This window comes from Carettochelys insculpta, chromosome 1 (genome assembly GCF_033958435.1).
Source record: "Carettochelys insculpta isolate YL-2023 chromosome 1, ASM3395843v1, whole genome shotgun sequence".
In the NCBI taxonomy this organism is placed as follows: Eukaryota; Metazoa; Chordata; order Testudines; family Carettochelyidae; genus Carettochelys; species Carettochelys insculpta.
In genome coordinates this window covers 156922778-156948583 of record NC_134137.1, presented here as the reverse complement: position 1 = coordinate 156948583, position 25806 = coordinate 156922778, and the positions used below count along the sequence as shown (strand labels likewise).

The following is a 25806-nucleotide window of genomic DNA, read 5'->3' as shown; positions in this document are numbered from 1 at the left end:
GAGGCATTGGAAAAGAACTGTTCACATGCAAATTCTTGCTTGCACTTCCTTCAAGTAGCCATTTTAAAAATAGACAGTGACGAGAGTAAAGTGAAGCTACTAAAGCAAATGTTGAAATTGCTCTACACATAACCAGGTCGAAATACGTACCACAGAAGTGTGTCTGAAAAGGTGGCTGAGGAGGCGCTTTATCCAAACAAAATCTTTGATGGATCAGAGCTGCAATAGCCATGACCTACCCCAAAGAAAAAAAATACTCTGACAACAACAAATGCATTGATGTGCACCTGCATATTTACGTGAGGTTAATAGTTTCAAATAGCCCCTTTCCTTTTATTCTTCCACTTTCTTTTGAACAGCCTCAACCAATTGCTTCTCTTTTTTCAAAAAGGGGAATTTCAAAAGATTTTCAGTCGCAAATTGTTGAAGTTTTTAGCACTATTTATGGATCTGAAGTAGCACAAGCCACCATTCGAGCAATACTTCTACGTGATTTTGATATCAAATATAGAACCAGGTACTGAGAGGCAACCCCACTTCACAAAGGATTTTGATATTGTTTAGAACAAAACACCTATATTTTCTGCAAAGAAGGAATGAAGGACAGGGCCTGTGGTCCCCAACAACACACTACTAGGAGTACAGCCTCAGTTGGAAGCCTGGGTGCCGAAGAGCCACAGGCTCTCAGCTACTGAGGAAAAAGCCTGAGAGGAGCAGGCACTTCAGCTAACCACTAGATCTGCCGCTGAGGACGCAAGCCAGGCATGCTAACAGATACCACTGGAAGTTACTCTCCACAAAATGTTTCAATTTTGATGAACTGACCAAACTCTGGCCAAAAAAAAAAAAAAAAAATCACACTGGAATACTTCTGATCAGCTTTAATGAAAGCATTTGTTGGAAACAACTGTCTACGTATAATAGTCTGCAATGCTGCATATAATCCATATTAGTACTTTGTAGTGCAGACAACTAGGTCATTATTAGCTTTAGCTTTTTTGTAACTTTATTCAGGTTAGTGCAGGCTTTGGAAAGTTAACATGGTTTAAAATTAGCACATTTAAACTATAAAATTTGTACATATAAACACAAAGTGTTTAATTACAGTGGGTAGTCTAAAGTCTACTGCTGTGGCTTTCTATCTTGATGAATAAAGTGGCAGCAGAACAATAGCTAGTATGAGAGTTTAAACTGGCTTCCCATTCTGCTTTAAAATTTTGTTTATCAGAGGAAATCCGTTATTTTAACCAAAATATGTAATACATAAAAGCCACATTATTAGATAGATACAATCTGTTGTGGAAATAGCCTTATTTAGACTATTATATCCAAAGATTGCATTCTGGAATAGTTTCTGCCACAGCACAAATAAATAAAAATCAAGAAGCTAATCTTGTAATAAGCTTGAGTGGATCGACACATCAGCCCACAGAGAAGTCCACCCGCACAGATCTCATTACAGAATCAGACGTCACAGACTTTTTGGTTGGTTAAGTTCTTCCAATTACTAATGTTTGTTCAGCATATTCCATAGGAAAAACCAAACTCATCACCAAAGCTGACTATTTACCTCATGCTGGTGAGTCTTCACATTCTGAACTGTCCTCATGCTGAAAGACATGATCACAAGTGGAGGTGGCGGTGGAGGATCTTTAACTACATTCACAAAGTCAGGTTTCAGTGCCGCTGCCTCCATCTTACACCAACTGACTGACTGAGTCAAGAGCTCTAACAAAACAAATGAGACACTTTACCAAAGTGCATGTGAGATGGAAATCATCCAACAGAAGCATCTATTGGGCTGCAACTGTAACATGCATGTCCTCATGTCCCTCAACCAAGGGCACAAAAGCCATAACGATCTACCCGTTCTCTCACTAATTCAGAATCTCCATTTAAGAGAGATTCTGAGAAACGAGGGAAGGCAAGCAGGCTGTAGGATCCTCACAGACAAAACATCCTGAAAAAACACAGTTACTATAAAGTTTGATTTGTTTTCAACATTTATGATTGATTTCTCTGAACATTTGCCCATGTGGATATCACCATGAGGGGACAGTGTGCTGCTCGACAATCTGGAAGGTGGAAATGAGGAGTCCTCATGGCCACTAACCAATCAGCTATTTTAACACTGGCCCCTCAAATTTGGCATCTGAACAGGCACCCAGATCAAAGACATGAAAGTTTAATAAAAGTGAGGGAACTACTTCAAAAGGCTGCCTGGCAGTTCTGTAATTATGGTGACACTTTCTTGTCTGCATGAAACAGAAACCTGTGCACTGGTTAAATGACTTGTGATATTTAGAGGAAAAGGAATATCAGCCATATAACAGATGACCCATTTAATCATTCTCTGGGGGAAAAAAATGACATGTCCTTTAGAACCACTACGTATAACAACAAGAAGGGTAGAGGCATTGTTTAATCAAGGGCTTTGTCCTAATCAGCTAACAGCAAGGCCCTCAGTACATCTAAAATACGTTGTTTCTTCTCTTCTGGGTAAGCATGTGGTTTTAACCTCTCTAGGGCTACGTCTACACGTGCAGCCAACATCGAAATAGCTTATTTCGATGTTGCGACATCGAAATAGTCTATTTCGATGAATAACGTCTACACGTCCTCCAGGGCCGACAACGTCAATGTTCAACTTCGACATTGCTCAGCCCAACATCGAAATAGGCGCAGCAAGGGAACGTCTACACGTCAAAGTAGCACACATCGAAATAGGGATGCCAGGCACAGCTGCAGACAGGGTCACAGGGCGGACTCAACAGCCAGCCGCTCCCTTAAAGGGCCCCTCCCAGACACAGTTGCACTAAACACCACAAGATCCACAGAGCTGACAACTGGTTGCAGACCCTGTGCCTGCAGCATAGATCCCCAGCTGCCGCAGAAGCAGCCAGAAGCCCTGGGCTAAGGGCTGCTGCCCACGGTGACCATAGAGCCCCGCAGGGGCTGGAGAGAGAGCATCTCTCAACCCCCCAGCTGATGGCCGCCATGGAGGACCCAGCAATTTCGACGTTGCGGGACGCGGATCGTCTACACGGTCCCTACTTCGACGTTGAACGTCGAAGTAGGGCGCTATTCCTATCTCCTCATGAGGTTAGCGACTTCGACGTCTCGCCGCCTAATGTCAAAGTTAACTTCGAAATAGCGCCCGACGCGTGTAGACGCGATGGGCGCTATTTCGAAGTTGGTGCCGCTACTTCGAAGTAGCGTGCACGTGTAGACGCAGCTTAGATGACCTGGAAGAGGGACAGCTGATAGATGGAGCATCAGTTCGGTACGAGACTCTCACCAAGACAAAACACACTGTTACAACTATCTGGAAGGGGAATAGCTCAGTCACAGGATGTGTAAGGTTTGAAGCTACCACTTCAAGTATTTTTTTTTAAACAAAGAATATATGTAAAGGAAACAAGGACTAAAAAGGGCTTTCCTCTAAGTGGGAGGTGAATGGGAGAAACTACAAGGCAGTCAACAGGGACATCCTAAACGTTCAATTTAGAGTGCCCCTACTACATGTGCTAAATCAAACCCTGGAAGATCAACCTCTGGAGCATATATCTTCCCATAAGTATACAGTCATTCCCTAAAAGAGAGTTCACAACCTAGAACTGTATTGGTCAATTCATCTACCACTCCCCCGAAAAAAAAAATATACGCATATTTTCCACACTTTTTAGCAACAAAGTATCTGACATGCAATTCCCCTTACGTGGATTTTTTATTTCCAGCCAGCTTGGTCCTTTGATTTTCCTGCTCATCAAAAGCAGTTCTAGACTAGAAGTGTTAGTTCCAAACACATGAGAAAACGTCTCCCCACTGAGATCTTGAGGAAGCCGGGGGTATTCAGCCTGACAATTAAAAGAAAGGGATAAGTCATTGGATTTTTTAAAAGGCCCGTCAACACATTATGATCAAACAGCAAGATAAACAAATGACACCATAATTGAAATGTGCCAGTTTCACAAGTGAAATTCCATCACATCTGAATATTATAGCAACTCAAGAAGTACCAGACTACTGTTTTAACAAAACTCTACGTAAATATGTTTTGAAGGGTTCAGCATTTACCAGTAAATATCTGTCTACACATACACACATCAGTTTCACCAATGAAAAAGGAACTGAAATTTACAGATCTGCAAAGAAAGAAAAATGCTGCTTGGGAACTTTAGAGTCAAAACCCACTGAGTTTTGAATCAGGCTTGTTACAGACTAGCCAAGGAAAAGTGAAAACCATCATTAATTTACAGGTATTTACTCTGCATATTTTAACATGTGGAAAGGTTGCATTTTAATAGGTTCAAAATTTAAAATTTATTAATTCAATTCTATTGTAATTATGCCATTGTCTGGCCTCCTCAATTTTCTATAATCGTGAAAATTTAAACATGTGGGCTTATTTTTAAGCCTTTTTTTTCTATCTGCAGAAATTATTAAAAAAAAAAAAATATACAACCAGAAATCTGTAAGCCAACACATAAAACAGGAAACTGATCCAAAAAATGTGCACACTAAATTCTGTACAGCAAACAAGTCTGTTGGCATGAGCCATGACTATAGGAACTGCTTAAATAAATACTGCAAGTTAATTATATAGTTTTATGCATCTGACAGCTTTCCAGCTACGTTCGCTGTACACAAACCAAAAAGATTAGAATGCTCCTGAAATGGTAAAGCAGCATTTTGGGCAGCTAACATCCATTTACTTCAGCCTTCAGCTATGACCTTAATACCTACAAAGTGGCTGAACACATTAAGATGGTGCCTTTATTATCCCCTTAACTAAAGACATTTAGAAAGGAGTACTGTCAGTTTGAAACAGTCAATTTTTTAAATGATTCAAATCAGTTGTTATTCCCCCATCTCAGAGTCCATCTAGGAACTTGTGTGTCTGCTACTGCATTTCCCTCATTTCTAAAATAGTTTCTCTTGCCCAGTAGCCTCATGAAGGAGTCATATAAATAGTGAAATTAGCTATCACAAGGGACTTCAGCATAGGCCTGAGAACAATCCCATGTCAGTGTTTAAAGATACACACATTTAAATGCATCATTTAACTGAGGCTAAAGATACAGAAGTAAACAAAAAAGAAAAATTCAGCCTGACTAGCCAGGAATAAATAGCTCCATAATTAATAAGCCATTAACACTGAAGAATGATACTTTTGTTTTAATTTCTTAATGGGATTTTTGGGGGGTAGTGCAGATAAAATAGATGCATAGAAACCTATAGGAGACCTATGATAAACTGATTGAAAATTAATCTGTTATTCAGTCTCATTGTAAAGAACCAGTAGAGTGGGGGCTGGCCGCACATCAATGATAGAAGAAAAAACACAAAAACATTGAGTTACATAGACTCCAAAAGACAAACATAGAAATAAAAAACAGCTAGTTTAAATGTTGGAAAGTGACTACAGTCATAAGATTTTAAGGGGAAAAAAAGTCTGTTAATATATGTACTTTTGTAAATAAGATGAAGCTCAGAAGAACAATTCCAGTGATGTGAACTCTAATCAAGTTAGCTATACTCACCAAGTACCGAACTTCGAGGTAGTCACACTTTGCTGGAACATCCGGGATCTCAAAAGCATAATTCTTTTCAACTTTCTATGCAAAATAAATAGATTTTAAATGTAATGTATTAGGCGTTAAGTTTCTTTTTAAAAAAAAAATCAGTATATTGAACATTAAATTCTTCCCAACAGGAGAAACAAAGGAATAAAAACCACCCAAATACTAGATGCAATGGTTCATTCATGTGATCTTATATTATTCCTTTCACAGCAGCTATAACCTAATCAATTTTTTGGACTTATGAAAATTATTTGTTACATCCTTTGTCTCAAAGTCCCACTGGGAGCTTGTATGTCTGTCACTGCATTTCCTTTATTTCCAAGGAAAGTGTCTTCTCCAGAAACCTCATGAAAGACCCCCTAAAATGGTGAAATTGGCTCCACACAAATAGCCTGCTATCACAAACCACTTCAGCACTTTGCTATTGAACAAATAGGTCTGCAACAGTAATACCATGTTCACTAGCAATGCAAAAGTTGGAACCAATCACAATTGCTGTTCAAAACTATGTTAAAATTTCCTGAAGACTAAGAATTCCAGGAGATGTGTGTGGATACTACACTGTTGCACCAGCTGAAGAACAGCACATTGCAGCCATTATGCAACATGGATAGCGAGGAGTCACTTGCGGCATGTGTTATTTGTATTTTTGTAGTTCCTACTGGTTCTAGTCATATATCAAGATCTCCTACAGTATAGTCTTTTTTTTTTTTTTTTTTTAAACACACAGGCTTCAAAACCACCTCTTGCAAATTTAAATAGACTACGGAGTAAAAAAGAGCATGCTGCCGCAGTCCATCTCATTTTTGTATAACGTTCTTCTCAATCGATGAGCTTCTCATCATAACTATAGCGAAGTGTAAAGTACAGTAAAAATGCTTCTGTAACATTCACAACTTAATAGAAGATCATTACAGTCCAAATCTTAACAGAGAAAAGTCAGTTCAGACTTCGTGGCAAATTCCCAACAGAACAGTAAGATACAGCATTTGTTTGTCCTCACTCTCAAATCAGATTTCATCTTCGCACAGAAGTTTGTTTGGTATCTTGGTATGCAATGAATAAAGTTATCATCATTGTTAAAAGATGGACCTGTCTATACTGATGAGCCTTCTACTGAATTAATTGCAATACACCAGTGTGGACATAATGAGGCTGAACATCTATAATCTCTATGTGCAGGCAGACAGAAATGCAGGTATCTTTATCTTTGTTACCACTTCCTTTATCATCTTTTTAACTGCCACTCTGCACACGTAGAAGATTTTTTTTAAAAAAGAGGTCTCCTAATCCTTCAGCACCTGTTCAAAGAACAATCCAAAATATGTGCTTTCAAGACCTCCCTATTATTGAAACCTGCTTCATTCAACTTGTCATTTTTCCCAATTTCAAGGTTCTTCAGCTTTCTCTTCCTGATCAGTGAGCTAGTATATACTTGCATTACACCCAAACTACCCATCTCCATCTCCCACTTACAAGTGCAATATATTGAGAACATACAAGTAGAAATAGTGAAAAAAATTCAAAGGTAAACTGATCAGAATTACTTTGATCATAAGAACAGCTGAAACAGACAAAATGCATTGATAGAATATGGCAAAGCGGCATACAATCTTGTCTACTGAAGGCTTGAAAATATTTCATTGGGTTACATTTTGTTGCATGGATGTGTACGATATTTCCTGAGTGAACTTGCTGTTCAGGAAGCATTTTGGAAGCACTTGCATTTCAATAATGCTTCAGAACACTTAAGCTGTCCATCAATATTGTGATTTCCCCCTTATTTTTACACCCCTCTTGTTTTTATTCCTGTACTGTCCTCTGCCTTCCAAACTGCTTGTCAAGCATGTTACACAAGGACTTAATGACAGTACTGATCACTAGTCCAAGAAAAATCAAAACTAATCCCAAAGTTAGATTGCAATTCTTTGTAAACGCTCAACCTGACACTCCAAGACACTTCAAGAAAACAGGAAGACCATCTGAGTGCTTAACTGAAGAAACGTGATGCCAGCATTGTATTCATCTTCATCCAAGTCTGGACTGTAAAGAAATGCTTGCATTTATCCACACATATGAAAGAGGAAAAAGGGAGAGAAGTTAATGAATGCTTGTGAAGTGACTGAATCAGCTTCCTCACACAGCTGTAAGCAATGCACTTCAATCCAGATTTGTGAAACCCTTGCTAGCACAATTTCTGCCTATTTTGCTTTGCAAAAAACTGGCCTTCATGAACAGATTCCTCTGACACCTCTATTCTATCACCAAACATGTCTGCCTCTATTTTCTAGCAGAGCAACTTCTTCCACTTCACCATTCTCTTAACTGCTTGTGAAGTGGCCCAGATATATAGTGCCATTAAAAGTGTCAAGCACAGCAAAGGATTCAATGAATAGTTTACCTCTCAAGACGGTCCCCTAATCTCCACAAAAAGGAAATGTTATCTACCTCATTAATGATTTGCAGTACAGTAACCTTTAGGGCATACTCATCTTGGCTGTAATTTCTAAGGCTCTAGGCATTGTATAGTCACATAAAAAACAGTTCCTGCCCGGAGAGCTAACAGTCTAAAGGGGGGGGTGGAAAACCCACACAGATAAAAGGGAGGGAACTGGGGGGCGGGGGGAAAGAGACTGAGTGAAGAAATTCGCTCAGTGTCACAGCAGGTCAGGCATGCAAATCACATTACTAAATTTCAAGTGCAAGTTCCAGTGTCCCACCAAGGTGGCCACAGATGGTTTTTCCCACTTGTGTTCATATTCATTACAATAACTAGGATATTTACGAGAAATGAATACAAGCAGCCCAGGAATCAGAACTGCCAACATCACAGAAGGGATGCTACGAGATGCTAGCTCACCTGATCATATATACCTTCTCTGTGCTTGTAAGTGAAGCCCTGCGTGTATCCCTTCGCTACCTCTGGGCAACAAGTGTGTTATAGTTAAACAGGCAGTGCTGCATAATGTAGTACACTGAACTCTATTAAATATGGCATAGAGATGGGGGGGTGGGGGTGGAGGAAAGGAAGACCCTGAAACAGTTTCACCAGTGGTTTGAGTCCACCATAGAGAAACAACACTGATTCACAAAGCTGTACTGGCTAAAACTTATTAACTCATTAGCAGGATTTTGGCAGGTCGTCACGTTTATAATTAGGAGGGCACATCTATAAACTATTTGGCCACAAGCATATTTAAAACCTGTTTTGAATGTTGCAAGAGAAAAATCAGGGCACAGCCTTAGATCACAAAGAAAGCTGCCTTCTGATGCAGAGATCCCACGCTGCTGACATTTTACCAATATCATGCCACTGATGACATTTCTTTTGGAATTAAAATTTTGAAAAATTTGTTCTATACTAGACTCATCTCCAGAGCCTGTCTCAGTTATTCTTGAGTTCAGAAAGAGTCAAGACAGTCAGTGCCTGGCTGTTACAAGAGAACATACACCTAAATTATCTCTCTGTCTTTTCCACTCCACACATCAACCATCATGGCTGTCCACTGAAAGTTTTCTCCTAGCCTACTAAAACAACAACAACACAACAACAAAAAAGGAAGGGATTGGAATGTGATGTGTATGTAAATGACACACAAACCTTGGATCTGAACTTCATTATCTTGTATTTTACAGCAATCTGGTCATTAAATTCTTGGTAGATATTCATCATAGTCACCGGATTCTCAGTCTTTTTACCAGAAGTTAGGTCCATTTGCTTTAAAAAGAGTCATCTCAAATTACTTCATTTGTAGATTATGACAAAAAGCATCAAACTAACAAGTCAACAACATTCAGTTTTTATGCATAAACTGAAATGCACTCAAAGCTTGTATTTAGGGAATACTATGGCACCAAAATAAAGGAGTTCACACAGCCAAACTTACCAAAGACTACTAATCTATCATCTAAGCAGAAGATCAGCCAAAAAGACACTGCATTTGAGATGCATATCAAATGAGCAATGATCAGCTTAACTTATTTTTTGCATTTAAACAAGTCAGAAAGCATTTTACTTCAATAGCTTCCCATCAGAAGCTAACTGGAATTCAGACCTACCATCTCACGTGGAAGTAGATAGATAGTTCTCTCAATATTTTTCACTGTCACACAACAGCTAACATAGGTCTCTGCTGATTCAATCCAGACCTTACCAAACAGAAATACTACACCTAAGAAAAGAGATAAAAAGAAAAGTCTAGATGTTAGAGAACTAAAATTTCTCAGAAAAAACTGCCTGCAGAAAAAATGCAACTTGAAGTAGATTAATAATGAAGATTAACTTACACACAGGACCAAAGTAATTTTCAACTTGTATTGCCCGACAGCTCCATCTGCTATGGTCAGTGGTTAACAACAGTGGTTCTCAAACTGTGGGTTGGGATCCAAAGTGGCAATGTAATAAAGAGAGAATGGTGTGGGAAACAGAAGCAACTGGCAGTGGTGAAACTCACATCAGCACTGCTCAGAGAGGGAGTGCAGCAGTACAGGTGGACAACTTAGAGATGATGTTAAATTCTGGATTTTCCTGGATGCCAAGGTAACAGGTATAGCCAAGACAGCTTTTATGTCAGTCTTCTCTTTGCTGCTCCAAGATGCAGGAATGGAAGTGGCTTACTATTACTACTACAGGCCACAGTTACCCACATTTGCGTCACCATAAGATGAAGGTGTAATGAACAAACTACAATGCAGCCTATGTGGAATTAGACCTTCAAAACATTTGAAGCTGAATTTAGGACAGAATGCTGCAGTCCACCTAAGTGGACTTGTAAGATGGGAGCACATTAAACTACTGCTGTAAATTGCACTAGCTTTCAATAAACTCCTCAATCAAATTCAAGTCAATTAAGGGACTTACTTTGGAAAATAAAATGAAAATGTACATGCTTTATTTCACATGACTGTATTTTTCAAAAATAGTGTTTTTCTTAAGTTAATATTTATTTTGGATTTCTTAATAAAAGGGATCTTAAAATTTGTCCATTTAATTTTTTTATTAGTTTTTACATGGGAATTCCATCAAGTGTACCTTTTTCCTTCATCCCTATAAAAAACTCTCATCATTCACTATGTTTTAAAAAAAAAAAAAAGTCAGTGTGCTTTCCAATAACATTTTCTTCTAGTTTGCACACCTTAAGCACTGACTTAGCCGTGGCAAAACAGAACACTACTCCGAATTTCTCTTTATCATCTCTTTTCTGTAAGATCTATTGAGAAGCAATCCTATTCCAGGTCCATCTATTTTTCCGGTTCATCTTGGTTCAGTCTCTTCCAACATTTGCTCAGTTATGTCAGTTTTGAGCACTGTACTTGATTTGGTGGTTCTGCCTCTTTTCCATATGGTTTTATGAGAGCAATCCCATTCCAGGCACATCCCATTTTCCTGGCACAACAAAACCCTTACATTGCTTTAAGTTATAATTCAAGGAAGCTGTACACTGGATGTGGTGGTCTTAGTTCCGTTTATTTTATAATCACAAATGATTTTAGAGGCCAATTTACCTTGCAGTCAAGTTAAAGTAATTACATTTCAAGCAATGTATTTGACATTGTTTATGCCCCATTTGCCATAAAGATCACCCTGTTAAAAACTAATGCCTAAATTTACTTCTACACCCACCCACCGCAATACTAACTGATGCCAGGTGCAGGTGATTATTCAACCCTGACATGTCACTAGGATGGGGTATCTCTTCTCATATGCAAGAAAAATAAAATTATTTCATAATTATGTTCCATTTAGCAACCAGTGATTTACAAGCCAAGACAGAAGTGAAAAACAATAACAAGGTCTTTAGGAGTAACTATTTTATATTAGAAAGCATTGATTTCGCCAAGGTTTCTGTGATCACTAGCTGCTCTCCTCAGGAAACTTTTCAATGTGCTCAGCATACAAAGAAACCAACTCATATTTAACCCCTCTAGCCCACCAAGTTAAGAAAGCTGTAACTGTAAAACTCATTCAACTTAGCACTTGGAGCACTAGTTCAAAGCCTCCAAAATTGATATTTTTCCTTTACTAACAACAAGCATAAATGAGTTTGTTACATGCAGAAGACAGAAACCACAAGCACTAGAGCTTTGAAATAAACGCAATAGGACTCAGGTGTTTTGGCGTTATGAAGATGTTTATGCAATAACATCCATTCCACAAAGAGTCTGCCTCCCCTCCTCCAATTCATGTTACTTGCTGTGCAGAGACAAGTTTATCATCAGGTAAAGCAAACTAATGGTCTAATCAGGATTTCAGGTTAGACTTTCAAAAGCAAAAGCCCAGCGCATTTAACTACCATACAATCTAGCCAAGAAGTCAGACACATCAACTCATCCCTAGCACATTGAGGTAAACAATGTCAGCATATTTCCTAGATTTAAGAAGCACTAAAATCCTTTTCCTTCCCCCAAGACTATAATCAGACCACACATAATAAGCAAGACTTATTTTGTCAATTGGTTATGTTGTACAGAGGGAGAAACAAACTCCCCAAAAGTTACACAGCAGCTTCCGGGGGAGAATTTCAGCAGGCACAGACGTCTAGGCAGCGCTTGGGCTTCTTTGAAAATCCCACCCTTCAATGCGAGAACAACTTGACGGGAATGAACTACCTTCTTTCTTTAAAAGTGTAGATACCTGGTTGACTATATTGGTCTTCATATGCATCCAGCCAATAAAACCTAAAGACTTGATCACCACCTTCCCCAGTCACTAGTGGTAGGCAACTGGGGTCCACTTGAACTTCTGAGGTAATTAAATCAAATTCGTCCTCATCCATTCCGTTCCAACAGGACATTTCTGGTATAGAAGAACTTCTGCAAGTATTGAGAAACATACGAGTAAGGTTGCGTGTTTACTACAACCATAATTGTTGAGAAGACATGGACTTAAGATCTGTCACACCAAGCAGCTAACTTAAACACAGCTCTCCATAAATCCAGGTGACGGGCACTAAAAGGTGCTTTAGACAGTTAGACACCTGGTCATGTTTTACAGCATCCCATACTGTAAGAGTATCTTTGACTATAGGCTATTTGGTACAGAACAGATTCATTACTTGTATCTGTGAAGCACCATGTATGTGTCAAATCATAGTTTGACTTCACGTTATTCTCCTTCATGAAACAATATTGAAAATGTGCTTTGACACTCTCCTATAAGAAAAGGATCTTAAAATCATTACTTTTGCATTTTTCACTTGAATGATGTGACTATTTGCCAATGGGAAACTGGCTTTAACTATCATTAATGTCTTGGGGAATTATAATCAGTAATTTATATCTTTAGTGGTTCCCAATTTCTGCTCAACAGCACTGAGATGGCCAGTTTAAAATTTCCACATTACATCACCAGCTCTTTCCATATACATCAAGCAGTTAACATAAATGCTACCCAGACGGGAATTTTCTATCCCCAGAAACATTAAGTAACCCATTTCTTATATAGCAGTCAACCAGTTTGCTCCCCTCAAACTGCACATTTCTAACATCTACACAGTGCAATCACATAAAAATGCCTTGAGAAATTTGTTACAGCTTTCCTCAGACTCTTAAAAATGTACATATCAAGTCCAAATATAAATGAAGTCAAACATTATTTCAGAAAAAAAGGTCTTTTGCAACCACAGATCCTTACAAAAAGGATGCATCCTTCACAGAATCCACTTGCTTTGTCTCTTTCTTTTCTAGCTTCTGTTCTTTCTTCAGGGGCCCAGCAGTCTCTGGCATACCCGCTTCCATAGGTTCATCAAAATCCCCATCCTCAAAATCCACCATGGCCTGATCATCTTCTGTAAACAATGTAAAAAGAAGTAAAGAAGTTGAAACATTAATACAATATACTACAGCTTCTAGCCACTACAAACTGTATACAGAATTCATACAAATCAAACATAAGATTTTTAAGCTCTTTTTCACATTCAAACCCAATGTTAACCAAAATATTTTAAAATGTGCTACATTTGCTATATTCTTCACCAGAATTTTTAACATACCTTCCATAGCTTTCTCTGGTTTTGCCTTCACCAGTTCTTCATTTTCCACAGCTTTTATCGTATACTCAGCACTACCATTCTCTTTATGGACAGGAACCGGTATTGCTGCATAACTGGTACTCTTTGGATCACAAGTAGTTGGAGAAGGAACTTCTTTTCTGACAGTAGTGGGAGCTTTTCTTACAACAGGAGTTTTTACCTGAAAAATTATTATTAAACTCTAATTGTCCTTAAGACAACTATTGAAGAGGAACTGCAGTGTTTAGTTATGCATGAAGCTGGCAACAAGGTCTATAGTCTGAGCTTTGTGAACTCTTCAACATGACACTCAATTCCTCAGCAACAACGCCGCAATTCCATAGCAATGTTTAGTCTACCATGAGTCCTATTCCCAACTCCCACACTCAAACATTAACAACAACAAACAGTTCGCGGGGGGGGGGAGGGGGCATAGTTGTCAATGGACAGTGTTTGTTGATTTTCTTATTTGGCCAAGCATTTTTGCTAGTCTACCCAGGCCTTGATTCTGGAGTGAAGAAGCTGACCTCAGAACCCCTTCTCCCCATTTGTGTCTGACAAGCAACTCCTTACAACTTCTTTCCCCCTCCCCAGGCAGCCTGCTTTGACAACACATACAGGAAGTTAAAATCCTCACTCCCACCAGCTTGTTCCTTGAAACAATGCAGGGAACGTGCAGTTCCCAAAATTCTTCTACTGTCTACCACACAGTTGTCAGAACCACTGGTAAGACATGTAATATATTCCCCTGCTACAATGTTACCTTCTCCAATCTCATCCTTTCTTTCTCAGCTTCTGCCCTCAGCACTCTCCTGAGACAACCGTCCCTAAAGGTTTCTACTAACTCTTATTTCAACCAAATATACACTTCTCTATACTTATGCTTCCAGATTAGCCTACTGATATAGAAAATGTTAGTCACCACCTGCTCACCTCCACCTACTTTCCAAGACAGTCTTCCTGTTTCTCATTCTGCTTTCTGAACAGCAATTAAGACCTCCAGCTGCTCTCTTAGGACCATTGTGTCCAACCAGTTCTGAAGCAGTAGCCATTATAGTGGATACTGCTATAGTGAACTACCCACATTATTCTGAATATATATTCATTCTTTAAGCCAACTAGTCACACTCAACACACTCAACCAGTCAAACAGCCTCATGTAGCTAATGGCTAGTATGTTGGACACCCCAGTTTAGGCCCATTAGACCACCGGCACACCTAATTCAAAATTCCAGCACTGTATAAATGGCTTTAGTGATAAATAAAGCAACCCTATGTATTTACCCAACTACAAAGATATTCAGAGGCAAAACTGTATTTTCAGCTCTGTATTAGAGTATCAAAAAGGAAATTAAAGACCTACTCTATTCAATGGGGAAGTCAGTAATAAGTGCTTACTTATTCAAAACATAAGCTATCATGAGCAAAAAAAAAACAAAAAACATTTTTTTATATACATAAAAAAATCAATTTGGATCTGCAACGTTACCACTGGAGGCTGTGATGGTATTGAGAAAGGATTCAGTGAAGCTCCAACAGGTTTCTTCTTTTTTAGCCTTACAACTGGAGGTGGAGTTATCTGAACAGTCTAAGGAGGGGAGAGAACATGAGAATGGCCCTGCATTATTAGAATATGTCAGAGAAAGAAAAAGCCACCCAATTTTTCTCTTCTTCTAACCCTACCTGCATCAGCCTGAGAAAGTATGAGAGTACCAACAAAAAATGACACTGCAAAGCGTCTTCACTTAGTGAATTTGGGGAAACCCTCCAAAAGCAAGTGAGAAACCCTCCCACATCAACCACCTTTTGTTTTTCAATTTACTGAAAGTGACAAGGCCAAAACAACACCAATAAAATGTTTTGGCTTTGATTGTTCAACACTGTGAAAAAAGTAACTTTAAAAGAAAACATTAAAAGCAGCTACACAGCTTGATTCTAAACTAACAGAGAATGCAAAACAATGACCAAGAGGGTCCAGAAGAGCAAAGGCAACTGTCGGAGTATTATGCCAATTAAATACATTATACAAAATCCTGGTAAACAGAGAAAGTCAAAATTAATATTCGATCATAAACCACAGGACAGGGATCAGTTCTCCTTATATATTACAGAGCATCAAGCATACAATTGGCATTTAAATAGAAGAAAGAATCTTGATGACACGAATACCAACAGGCAAATGTCATCAGTACTTGTGAACCAACTCTAGACGCCAAAGATGATGTGAAAGAGAAGTTCTACACCCAACCAAATGTAGTCCTGAAAGACATATACAAAACAGACAAGATTATTCTCTTGGAGAGTTTCAATGCCAGAGTCAGAAGAAACAAGACCTCTGGCAGGCCACGACTGAGAAAGGAGTTGGCAACAGCAACTGCAGTGGAGTGCTCCTCCTTAAGAAATGTGCAGAACACAAGTGCATCTTTACAAACATCTTGTTCCACCAGAAAAACAAAATATAAGACCTCAGGGCAGTATCTTCCATCGAGGCACTGGCACCTCACAGATTATGTCATCATACAGGCTCAGGATCGGTGTGATGTCCTTCTCACACATGCAACAACTAGCGCCAATGACTGCTGGACCGATCTCCACCTTATTCGATCCATAATGGCAAGTCGGACTGTGATCAAATGGAGAAGTCAGAGGAAACGGATTCTATGAAAGATCAACGTACAAGGCTTGAAGGACCCTATCAGATGAAGAAGTGACTTCCACATAGAGCTCCAAAGGAAGCTGCCAACAGTACACCCTGAAGATGTGGAATAACACTGGTGTCAACTGAAAAATGCCATCACTGGAGCTTGCAGGGAAGCCTTTGGCTACCAGACAAAGAAGCATCAGGACTGGTTTGATGAGAACAACGTGGAAATTGAATGCCTGATTGAGGCAAAAACAACATCAACAGCATAATGAAGGGAGAAGTGCATGCCAAAGCAGAAGTCCAACGTAAAACTAGAACTCTGAAAAACCAGAGTCGGGGACTGAGAAGCTGCGAGAACTCCAGCATCTCGCAGGCATCAATGATGGAAGATGTTTCTTCATTGCTACCAAAGCTTTTTATGGACTGAGAAACCATGGACTCAATCCCCTGAGATCAAAGGATGGTACCCAACACTAGAAAGACGATGAAGCTGTTGCATCTCACTGGAAGGAGCACTATAACAAGCCCTTGTAAGTGCCCCTCCACCGTGGTCCTAGAATCCCTCTGGCAACGGCAGGGAAAATCTTAGCTTGAATCTTTGCAAACCCACTTCTGCCAGTCTCAAAAGAAATTATCCCAGAATCCCAGTGTGGCTTCTGACCATTCTGAGGAACAGCAGACCAGACATGATCTTCACCAGCTGATAACTGCAAGAAAAATGTCATGAAAAAAACTAAGCCTTATCCATGAGTTTCATTGACCTGACCAAAGCACTCGACTTAGTCAATCATGGCGCCCTTTGGACCATAATCTCAAAGATCAGCTGCCGCAAAAAATTAATTAGCATGTTGATGCTGCTTCACAACAACTTGACTGCCACAGTATTGAGCAACAACAGATCCCAAAGGTCAAAATGGGAGTCAAACAAGGTGGCATCATTGGCCCATCACAGTTCTGCAAGTTTCCAGATGGCATGAAGACTGTCTATAGGATGAAGGGGAAAGCTTTTCAATCTCAGGAGACTGAAGGCTAAAGGCAAGACTTCCACAACCTCAATCATGGACCTCCACTTCATGGATGACAACGTGGTTGCTGCTTTTTCCCCTGCAGCCCTTCAGACCATCTTAAGTGCCTTCACTGAAGCATACAGAAATCTTGGCCTCACACTGAACATCAAAACGACCAAGGTGCTCCACTAACCCTTGCCAACAGGACAATCTCATGTACCTTCTACTGAAGTCAATGTAGACCTGCTGGAAAACGTGGAGTCGACTGATGCAGAAATCCAGCATCTTCTCAGCCATGCAAGCTCTGCTGTCACCTGCCTGAGACAAAAGGTCTTTGAGAACTGGGACATTTGTCCCAAGACAAAGCTCCTTGTACACCATACAGTGGTTGTTCCAATGCTACTGTACACCTGTGAAATCTGGACAACATACAAGTGTCTTTGAAGACACTTGAACAATATCAACACTGCCTCAGGAGAATCCTAAATATCTCTTGGGAGGACAGGCACATGAACACTAGAATCCTGGAAGAGTCGAACACGACCAACATTGAAGCCATTACCATTCGTTAACAACGTCACCAGACTGGTCACACGATTCGAATGTCTGATCAGCACCTCCCAGAACAGATTCTGTTTTCTGAGTTGGAGGAAGGAGAGAGAAGTTTTGGGAGCCAGTGGAAGCAATATAAGGATATGCTGAAGGCACACATGAAAAAGTGCAGCATTGGTACCGACACTTGGGAGAACCTTGCCCAAGACCACCTCCAGTGGAAAATGGTAATCCATGAGGTGGTGGTGCAATTTGAGAGGTCCTATCACAATGAAGATGAGCAGAGGCGGAGAAGAAGAAGAGTCAAAAACTGCGCCACGCTCCTTCAACAGCTAACACCACCTGCCCCTTTGGTGGTAAGACCTGCGGCTCCAGAATCAGGCTGATTAGCCATCAATGGAATCACAAACAGAAGGGTGACATGAAGACGTTCTACTCATTATCAAGTGACTGCCAAGAGAGTGAATGTGCTTAAGTGTTTCTCACTCACCTTGCACAAAGTCTGGTATTTCACACATACCTTGCAACAGCAGACCATATCATGAGACCATGGAACAATTTCCTGAGCTATTTAAGATGTCTGTGATGTTGGTAACCATTAATAAGATGACATAGACCATAAGTTAGCTATCCAATAACATGCGGATGAGTATCAAATACAATATTTATATTCAAGCAAAGTTAAGGACAGGGGACGTGGTAATTTTCTAATTTTTTTTAACTGTAATTTTAAATTTATATTAATGGCTTGTCATATTCGGTAATCTCAAAGGACATGATGATACAAGCTGTCCACAACATCAATTGTCATAATTTAAACAAACTCTGCTTATACAGTAAAGACTACTGTCATGTTGATTACTTGAAGTCACTGGCTGACCTGTCTTTTTGTGCACCTAAAGAGAACTCATGGGACAAAGACTGTCACAACCTAGAGTTAGGAATGACTTCACTAAAATAATAAAAATCTTGAGTGGCCCAGTTTCTTTAAAACCTCTTATTAAGAGCTTCGGAAAAGTGGATTAATTGCATTACTGTTTAAGAGTATTCAGTACATCACAGGTTGCAAAAGTCAACCACTTACCTCAGCGTTCAGATCTTGTAAAATATCCCCTAATAAGTCATCCTTGGACAAGTCTACAGTTTTCTGTAAAATATTAGACATCTGTGTTAACTATATAGACTTAATCACAGGCACTTAACTGAACCCAATGACTCGATACGTGGAATCTCCTAATTCCAAACTGGCCATGGGTCAGATTTCCAAGAGGGACAAGCACCCATAAACTCCCAATGGGAGCTTTTCTAATTCTGGCTTGTGTGCCAATTGATTGAGAAAAGTAAAATTGCACTGACCAAAACATTTGTCACTTTGAGTAAATAAAATAAAGTTACAAGCTTAACTGAATGTAGGACATTTAAATTGAAATACAAAAACAACTTACATCTGTGCTTTTCTTTCCAGCACGAGCCATAAACATAGACTTAATAGTGTTTGGCTTCGACACCACAGACTTCTTCACATTCTTTTTGTCATTTGTAGATGTTCTCTCGCCCTTTCCTAATGGAGCAAGAGAGAGATTAATTATTTGTGTTTGAGCAATATAGTCCAGTTATCAGTGACTGCTGGAAAGCTGATGGAAGTGGTAAAGAGACTATCTTTAGGCTACTTGCTGAAAGCCAGCTGCTATTAGCAGTACATGCAAGGTTTGGGGTTACAATCTCATAGCTCAGTGTTTCTCAACCAGCGGTATATGTACCCTTGGACATACACAGAGGTCTTCCAGGGTACATCAACTTATCTAGATAGTTGTCTAGTTTTACAACAGGCTACATAAAAACATTAGTAAAGGCAGTACAATCTAAAAGTTCATTCAGACAGTGACTTGTTTCTACTGCTTTACATGTATGCCTTACGCTGAAATGTAAATATAGTATTTCTACTCCTATTCATTATTTGATAATAAGATGGCAGAAAGTCAGCAAGGTTTCAGTAGTAGTCTGGGGTGATATTTTTGCACATTTTTAAAGTACGTAGTTTTTAAGTGAGGTGTAACTTGGTGGTATGCAAAACAAATTGACTCCTGCAAAGCGTACAGCAATCTGGAAAGGTTGAATGGCACTTGTTTCAAGACCTCAGATTACCTTAGGACCATGTTTCTTAACCAGTGCTACATGCACCCTGAGGGTTACGTGAGAGAAGTCTGGGGGTACTTACTTGTTTTGAAAGGGTACTTTATAAAAAAGGTTGAGAATCACTGTCATAGCTGTTCCCAATTACGTAACAGAAAAATATCACCAGAGTTCATAGCATTCTTGGCAATAGCACAGAGACCAATGCCTGAACCACCTCTCTCATACTAAAACATGGTCACTCCAGAGCAGTGGTTTCCAACCTGTGGCCCAATCAGCACAGAGTTGGAGCTCACGTTACATCCTCAGGGCCAAATGAATAGTACAAGATGTTGCCCACTCATGGTGAACTGCATTCACAGCCTATTGTGGTAAACAGGTTGAGAACCACTGCTCCAGCGTATGGTGCAGCAGAGGCGCTTTTCATACTAGTGTGTGGGCACAGAAGATAGTCCAGTAGTTACTGTGTGAACCTGGGGACTATGGAGACATGGAGTAATTCTTTGCTTTGCAAATGACTTCCCAAGTGACCTAAGTCCAGTTACCTAGCAGGTCTCCTTCCTTAGTGCGCTCCCTCCAGGTCCATGCACACAGCTAGTGTCAGGTGGAGTCATACTACATGTTTGTGCAGACCTGCCCTCAGGGAGACATGGGGAAGCTTTCCTTGCCACTCTTCATATCCTGCAGATAAAACAGTGATTTCCACCCTCAAGCCTATTAACTGGTAGCTTTCCTGAGAACCAAAGAGGTTCAGTCCAGCTTTTAAACACAAACGAAAAATCACTAGCCACATCTTGTGTTGCAACCCTGTCTGATCTCACAGACTTGTCAAGAACAGCCCAGTCCTAGGACAGAAAGCCTCTATGGTTAGAGCCTGCGTATCCACAGACATCCACTTCATATCCACGGATACCCACGCAAGGCTCTTCCCCTCTTCCACCTAGCCAACAGGTGGAAGGGACAGGGAAGGGGGGCATGCCAGAGCAGGGAAAGGACACAAGAAACTCCATCCTAAATCTCTCTGCAGGAGGGGCTGGTCGGTGAACCCCAACCCTGGATCCCTGCTGCCCTTACCGTCAGTCCCTGCTATCACACTGCCTTCCTCCTGCCTGCACTACCCTACCCCCGTCCACTCATTTGTGCTCCATCCACCTCCCCACCAGATGCAAGTAGGATGCAAGTACAATCGGGATCGCAGATCCAATGAGTTGAGCCTGATGGATGGGAATACACCTTTTTGTATCCGCACAGGGCTCCATCTATGGGAAACGCAGCTGTAGTGAGAAACTGTGTTACACTTCAGTAAGAGGCACTCTTTCCTGGGAGTCAGTACTGAGCCTAATATAACGTTGGGGCACTGTGCTACTGCAAATGCCATACTCCAAGAGCTGTAAGACAGTCTGACAATTTGCCAGTGGAGATCCTATGGCACTTTTGACAAAATTGTAGCTACTAAACTGCTGTCTCAGTCAAAATCCAGCTTGTGTAATTACATCCTGCGCATTCCATCTGCAGATGCCAGAGCTGCAAAACAACATTACACAAATGCAACATTTCATCTCTCTTGTGGAGGAAGTGATCCCTGTACATCATTTGTAAATCTCTTTAGGTTGTCCAAGGTTGGAACTAGCAGTATAAATTAGATTTACAGTACGTTCCTGACCTGAACACATCATCACTGGTTCAGGTAATTTAGTTACAGACAAATGTGTGCAGTCCCAATCTCCTTCAAGTAGACCAATACGGGTGGGTGTGAGGGGGGGGGAGACACTTCCACACTTAAGAAATAAATTATACTTGTTTGAAGACAAAAAGGCTCACTTCTTTTTTTATTATTTTTATTTTTATTATTTTTTTTTTTTTTTTTGAACACTTGTATAATTTAACCAGACCTGCTGATGGGGGGAAGGGAGATGAGGAGGAAAATAGGATAGTTGCCCATGGGGCCCGACAATTCAAAAGGTCCCACAACTATCAGCTGCCACTACTATAGGAACAGCAGCAGCAGAGCCCCAGGTCCTTCTAACCACTGCTGAAGCACCAAGCAGTGTGCCTCAGGCAACTCCGAGGCTGCAAGTCAGAAGGTCTCAGCACACTCTGGGTAGTGCTAAGGGCTGGCTGCCCCCACCCCATGCCACCTGCCCCAGGCGCAGCCCTATGCAGAAGCACAGATCCACTTCCCACCATCAGGGGCTGGACAGTTTGTCAGCTGCCCTGCACTTACGTTAGATAACCATTTATTAAAAGCTCTCTCTCTCTCTCTCTCTCACACACATACACACACACCCCATTGATGCAGCTTCATTCAAAGAGCACTGAATGTGTATTAAAAACGTTAGGACATTATAAACAGTACTAAAAGATGGCAACTATCAAAATGGCGACAAGAAATTTACAGAGCTCTATCATAAGCATTGTTTTTGCCTCACTAAAACTTTAGCAGCCACACTGATTTGGTCGGAAAGGGAGCCAACTTTCTTCAAATCTTCTGTTCAACCTGCAGATTGTTTGTGGAGTAACAAGACTGAGTCTGTCCCACAAAAGCTCACCTAATGAATTATTTTGTTAGTCTGTAAAGTGCTACTTTACTGCTCTCTGTTACTAAGACAATACAAGTTTGTTCTGGGTATTGCTCCAATAACCTCGACAGAAAAGATTGTGCATAAGGTTTGATAAGGGAAATAAATTATTTTTGTAAGAAAAAAGATGTGTTTGTTTTCCATATATGCTGAAAAACGTTTAAGTGATTTAAAGGTAAAATTTAATACAGTAGACCCCTGACTTGCACAGCAAATCACTTCCTTGGAGAATCAGGTGTAATTTGAATTTCGTGCAAAAATTGTGGTGGAGGTAGGTCTGCCAGCTCTGCCCCCAGGGAGTTGCCAGGGCCAAGGAATCTTTTGGTTAAGGGGGACAGGAACTGGCAGAGAACAGAGCTCCACCAGCTCCAGTCACAGGGAACTGCCAGGGCTGAAGGAATCAGCAGCTCAGCACAGCCCCTTTGCAGCCAGCGGCTGGAGCTGCAGAGCGCTGCACCAGGCCAGCTCCCTTCCCCCATAACCTCGCAATTCCCCAGCCAGGGCAGTGGCTCCCTGGGGCTGGAGCTGGCATCCCACTGCACTCTACCAGCTTCCACCCCCAGACCCAGCAGCTCCCTGTGGCTGGAGCTGCCACTGGGGTCCCCCCAAACTCGAGTTAAAATGAGAAATGTGCAAGGTGAATTGGCATATCTCAGAGGTTTACTGTATTTACTCAAGTGAGGCTTTTTCATGATGTTCTAGCTAAAAGAGCAAGACTGTAAAACTTACGTCATCACATGCAGTTAAATGTCAGTGAAATCCTGGGCCCATACTTACGCAAACCACCTAAGTCAGGCGTCTGCAACCAAAATCGCAAGAAGAGCCATGTTTTCAAATTCAGCTACAAAAATCAATACTTCAAGGCCGCAATGCATGTCAATATGAGACAGTCCTTAATAAATAACGTCAAACCATGCTTTTTATCACCCCTATTTTAAGAACAGTGCAAACACAATGATTTGTGCCGTTAGAAAGCTGTTACCCCCATCTCCAGGTTGTACCCGCCTCAGGCCCCAAATCCTCCCCCTATTCACAGGCTTCACCTCCATGCTGCAAACCCACCCCCCCTGCCCCCAGGCTTAGCCCCTCTGAGCCGCAACCTACTCTCCTGACCCCAGGCTTAACCCCCGAGCCCCAACTTCTCACACCAGCCCCAGGCTTAACCCCTCTGAACCCTCCATCCCCTGGGCTTAACTCACCTCAGCGCACAGTTCTGCCGCAGCCGCTGCCCCCGCCCCGCCCCGCCCCCACTGCTCCCCACTGTCTTCTCCTCCTCCTCCTCAGCACGGTTGTGCAGCTCTGGCAGGGGCAGGCTCCGCCGCCTCTCCTGGCAGCTTTCACACTGGTTTAGACTTCTGCCCACATGGGGTGGCTACCTGCCCAGCCGGCTTTCCCTTCCAGATTCCCTGCCCTGCCGTGGCTGAAGGCTGAGCAGCTCTGGCTGCCACTGCTTAAACAACAAACTAAATCCAGTTCATTCAACGATGCACAACTGAGTTTAGCTTTTTGTTTAAGTGGTGGTGGCGGCACCCTTCAGAACGGCACTTGGAATGAGCAGCTGCGGCTCTTGGAGCCACAAAGTGGTCCCTCAAAGAGCCGCATGTGGCTCTGGAGCGGCAGGCTGCCGACCCCTGACCTAAGTCATAGCATTTGGTCAAGTTACATGCAGGTTATAAACACCTGCATAACCTCCCAAGGTAGCTGCTTTCTTCAAAGCCAAAAACAAACGCATTCTTGACAAAAATGTTACAGACTTATTTGTCAGCTGAGGCAGGTTAAGCCTGGGGATTTGGGGGCAGGTTTGGGGCTGAGAAGAGTGGGGATGAGGCTGCGGGGATGAATTTGCGAGACAGGGAGAAAAAACTGGGGATGGGGGGGGCTGATTTGGTGGCTAAGACATGCAAAGACTGGAGATGGGTGACTGGTTTGTGAGCCAAAGGGGATACAGCCTAGGAAAGGGGCACGGGAGTGGAGGGTTGATGCAAACATTGCTCCTTCCTGCTTAAGAGCTTATCCGCAGGCACAGCGTTTTCCTTGTCCTCATTTGCTCTCCAATCCAGGGGTGAAAGTAACAAACTTTCTAACTCATACAGATCATTGTGTGTGTGCTGTTCTTAAAATAGGGATTACAAAAAGTAAGGTTTTGATGTTTCGTATTCACATGTATTGCGGCTCTTGTAACTGAATTAAAAAAAAATGGCACTTCTTGCTATTTTGCTTGCAGACCCCTGGTCTAGGCATACTTGGACCCTCCTGAGTACAGGGAGCAAGACTAGAGGACCTCTCACAGTCCCTTCTATCCCTGATTCTATAATCATCTCACTTGTTCAAATACTGTGGTGTAATTTCATACTCTAAACCAAACAGTGGATGTAATGCCTGCCCTGAGGTGACAGTGCTTGATACACAGGCTGTGGCTACAAAAAGTGTCCCCTCTAAGCTGAGCACTTGGGCAGCCACCCAGGAGAGATTCAGATGCTGCCAAGCTAACTAGCAGAGCGCTCACAGCTTCCTATAGCAGCATATGTTTCTACTGCGGGTACACGTGCAGATGCCGTGGTGCACATAAAATTTACGCTGCCCTGGATGCAAACATTTAGCGTAAACAGTGGCCACAAAATAATCCCGAGTTATCCTGGAAGGCAAAGATATTTGAAGGGGAACAATGTTTTCCCAGATGCAGGTTGAGAAAAGCAAACAGGAGCCTGCAGCCTTTAAGAAGGAAGGGTGAAAAGAACCCTGGTGTCCTGGGGAGGGAGCATACAATTATGCAAGGGTGATTTCCCTAGTTCTATCTCAACCTAAAGCTCTGATAAACAACTTCTATCAGCTTCATCTCAGACATCATCATCCAGAATTAACAAAGGCTGTGCAGGCCAAACCCTGGTTCCAGACTTGTGCAACCACAGTCACTTCAAGTAACAGTGATAACTCTGTCAGTTGTCTCTCCCAGGAAGATACACTCACTGTGCTAATATTTGGGCTTACTGACCCATTTTCAATGCAACGAGTCAGCTGGCATAATCAATGTTAAAAAAAGCTGTCAGAGAAACTTTCGAAGGAGTTCAATTCATTTACCTTTCTTGCTGGAACCAAGGACATCATCGTTTAAATCTTCATCAAAGATCTCCCTTCCATCTTCTACATAACCTGTCCCATCTGTACAAGAATGTTATAAACAAACTTTTGTAACTTTACCCTTTGTAAATTTAGCAAGATGAAATTTAAACTTAATCTCCATTGTTAAGGGACTTCCTCTGCTTAACAAACACTTGGTTTTCATTATGTTGCACTTTC

At 41.3% G+C, this 25806-nt stretch overlaps 1 protein-coding gene across 2 annotated transcripts in view; it reads right to left on the bottom strand.

The window, feature by feature from the left end:
* POLA1 (DNA polymerase alpha 1, catalytic subunit) overlaps positions 1 to 25806 on the bottom strand; it is a 373413-nt gene that overhangs the window by 330052 nt on the left and 17555 nt on the right. Inside the window, exons 4-16 of one of the 2 annotated variants that reach the window (XM_074983379.1) lie at positions 25588 to 25668; positions 19243 to 19358; positions 18882 to 18944; positions 15084 to 15182; positions 13577 to 13775; positions 13219 to 13372; positions 12220 to 12398; positions 9645 to 9757; positions 9187 to 9303; positions 5544 to 5618; positions 3719 to 3857; positions 1571 to 1728; positions 151 to 235 (exon numbers count right to left, since the gene is read on the bottom strand). In XM_074983379.1, coding sequence (XP_074839480.1) covers positions 151 to 235; positions 1571 to 1728; positions 3719 to 3857; positions 5544 to 5618; positions 9187 to 9303; positions 9645 to 9757; positions 12220 to 12398; positions 13219 to 13372; positions 13577 to 13775; positions 15084 to 15182; positions 18882 to 18944; positions 19243 to 19358; positions 25588 to 25668 — 1578 coding nt within the window. The remainder of the gene's footprint in view (positions 1 to 150; positions 236 to 1570; positions 1729 to 3718; positions 3858 to 5543; positions 5619 to 9186; positions 9304 to 9644; positions 9758 to 12219; positions 12399 to 13218; positions 13373 to 13576; positions 13776 to 15083; positions 15183 to 18881; positions 18945 to 19242; positions 19359 to 25587; positions 25669 to 25806) is intronic. The other variant, XM_074983380.1, reaches the window with a different exon arrangement.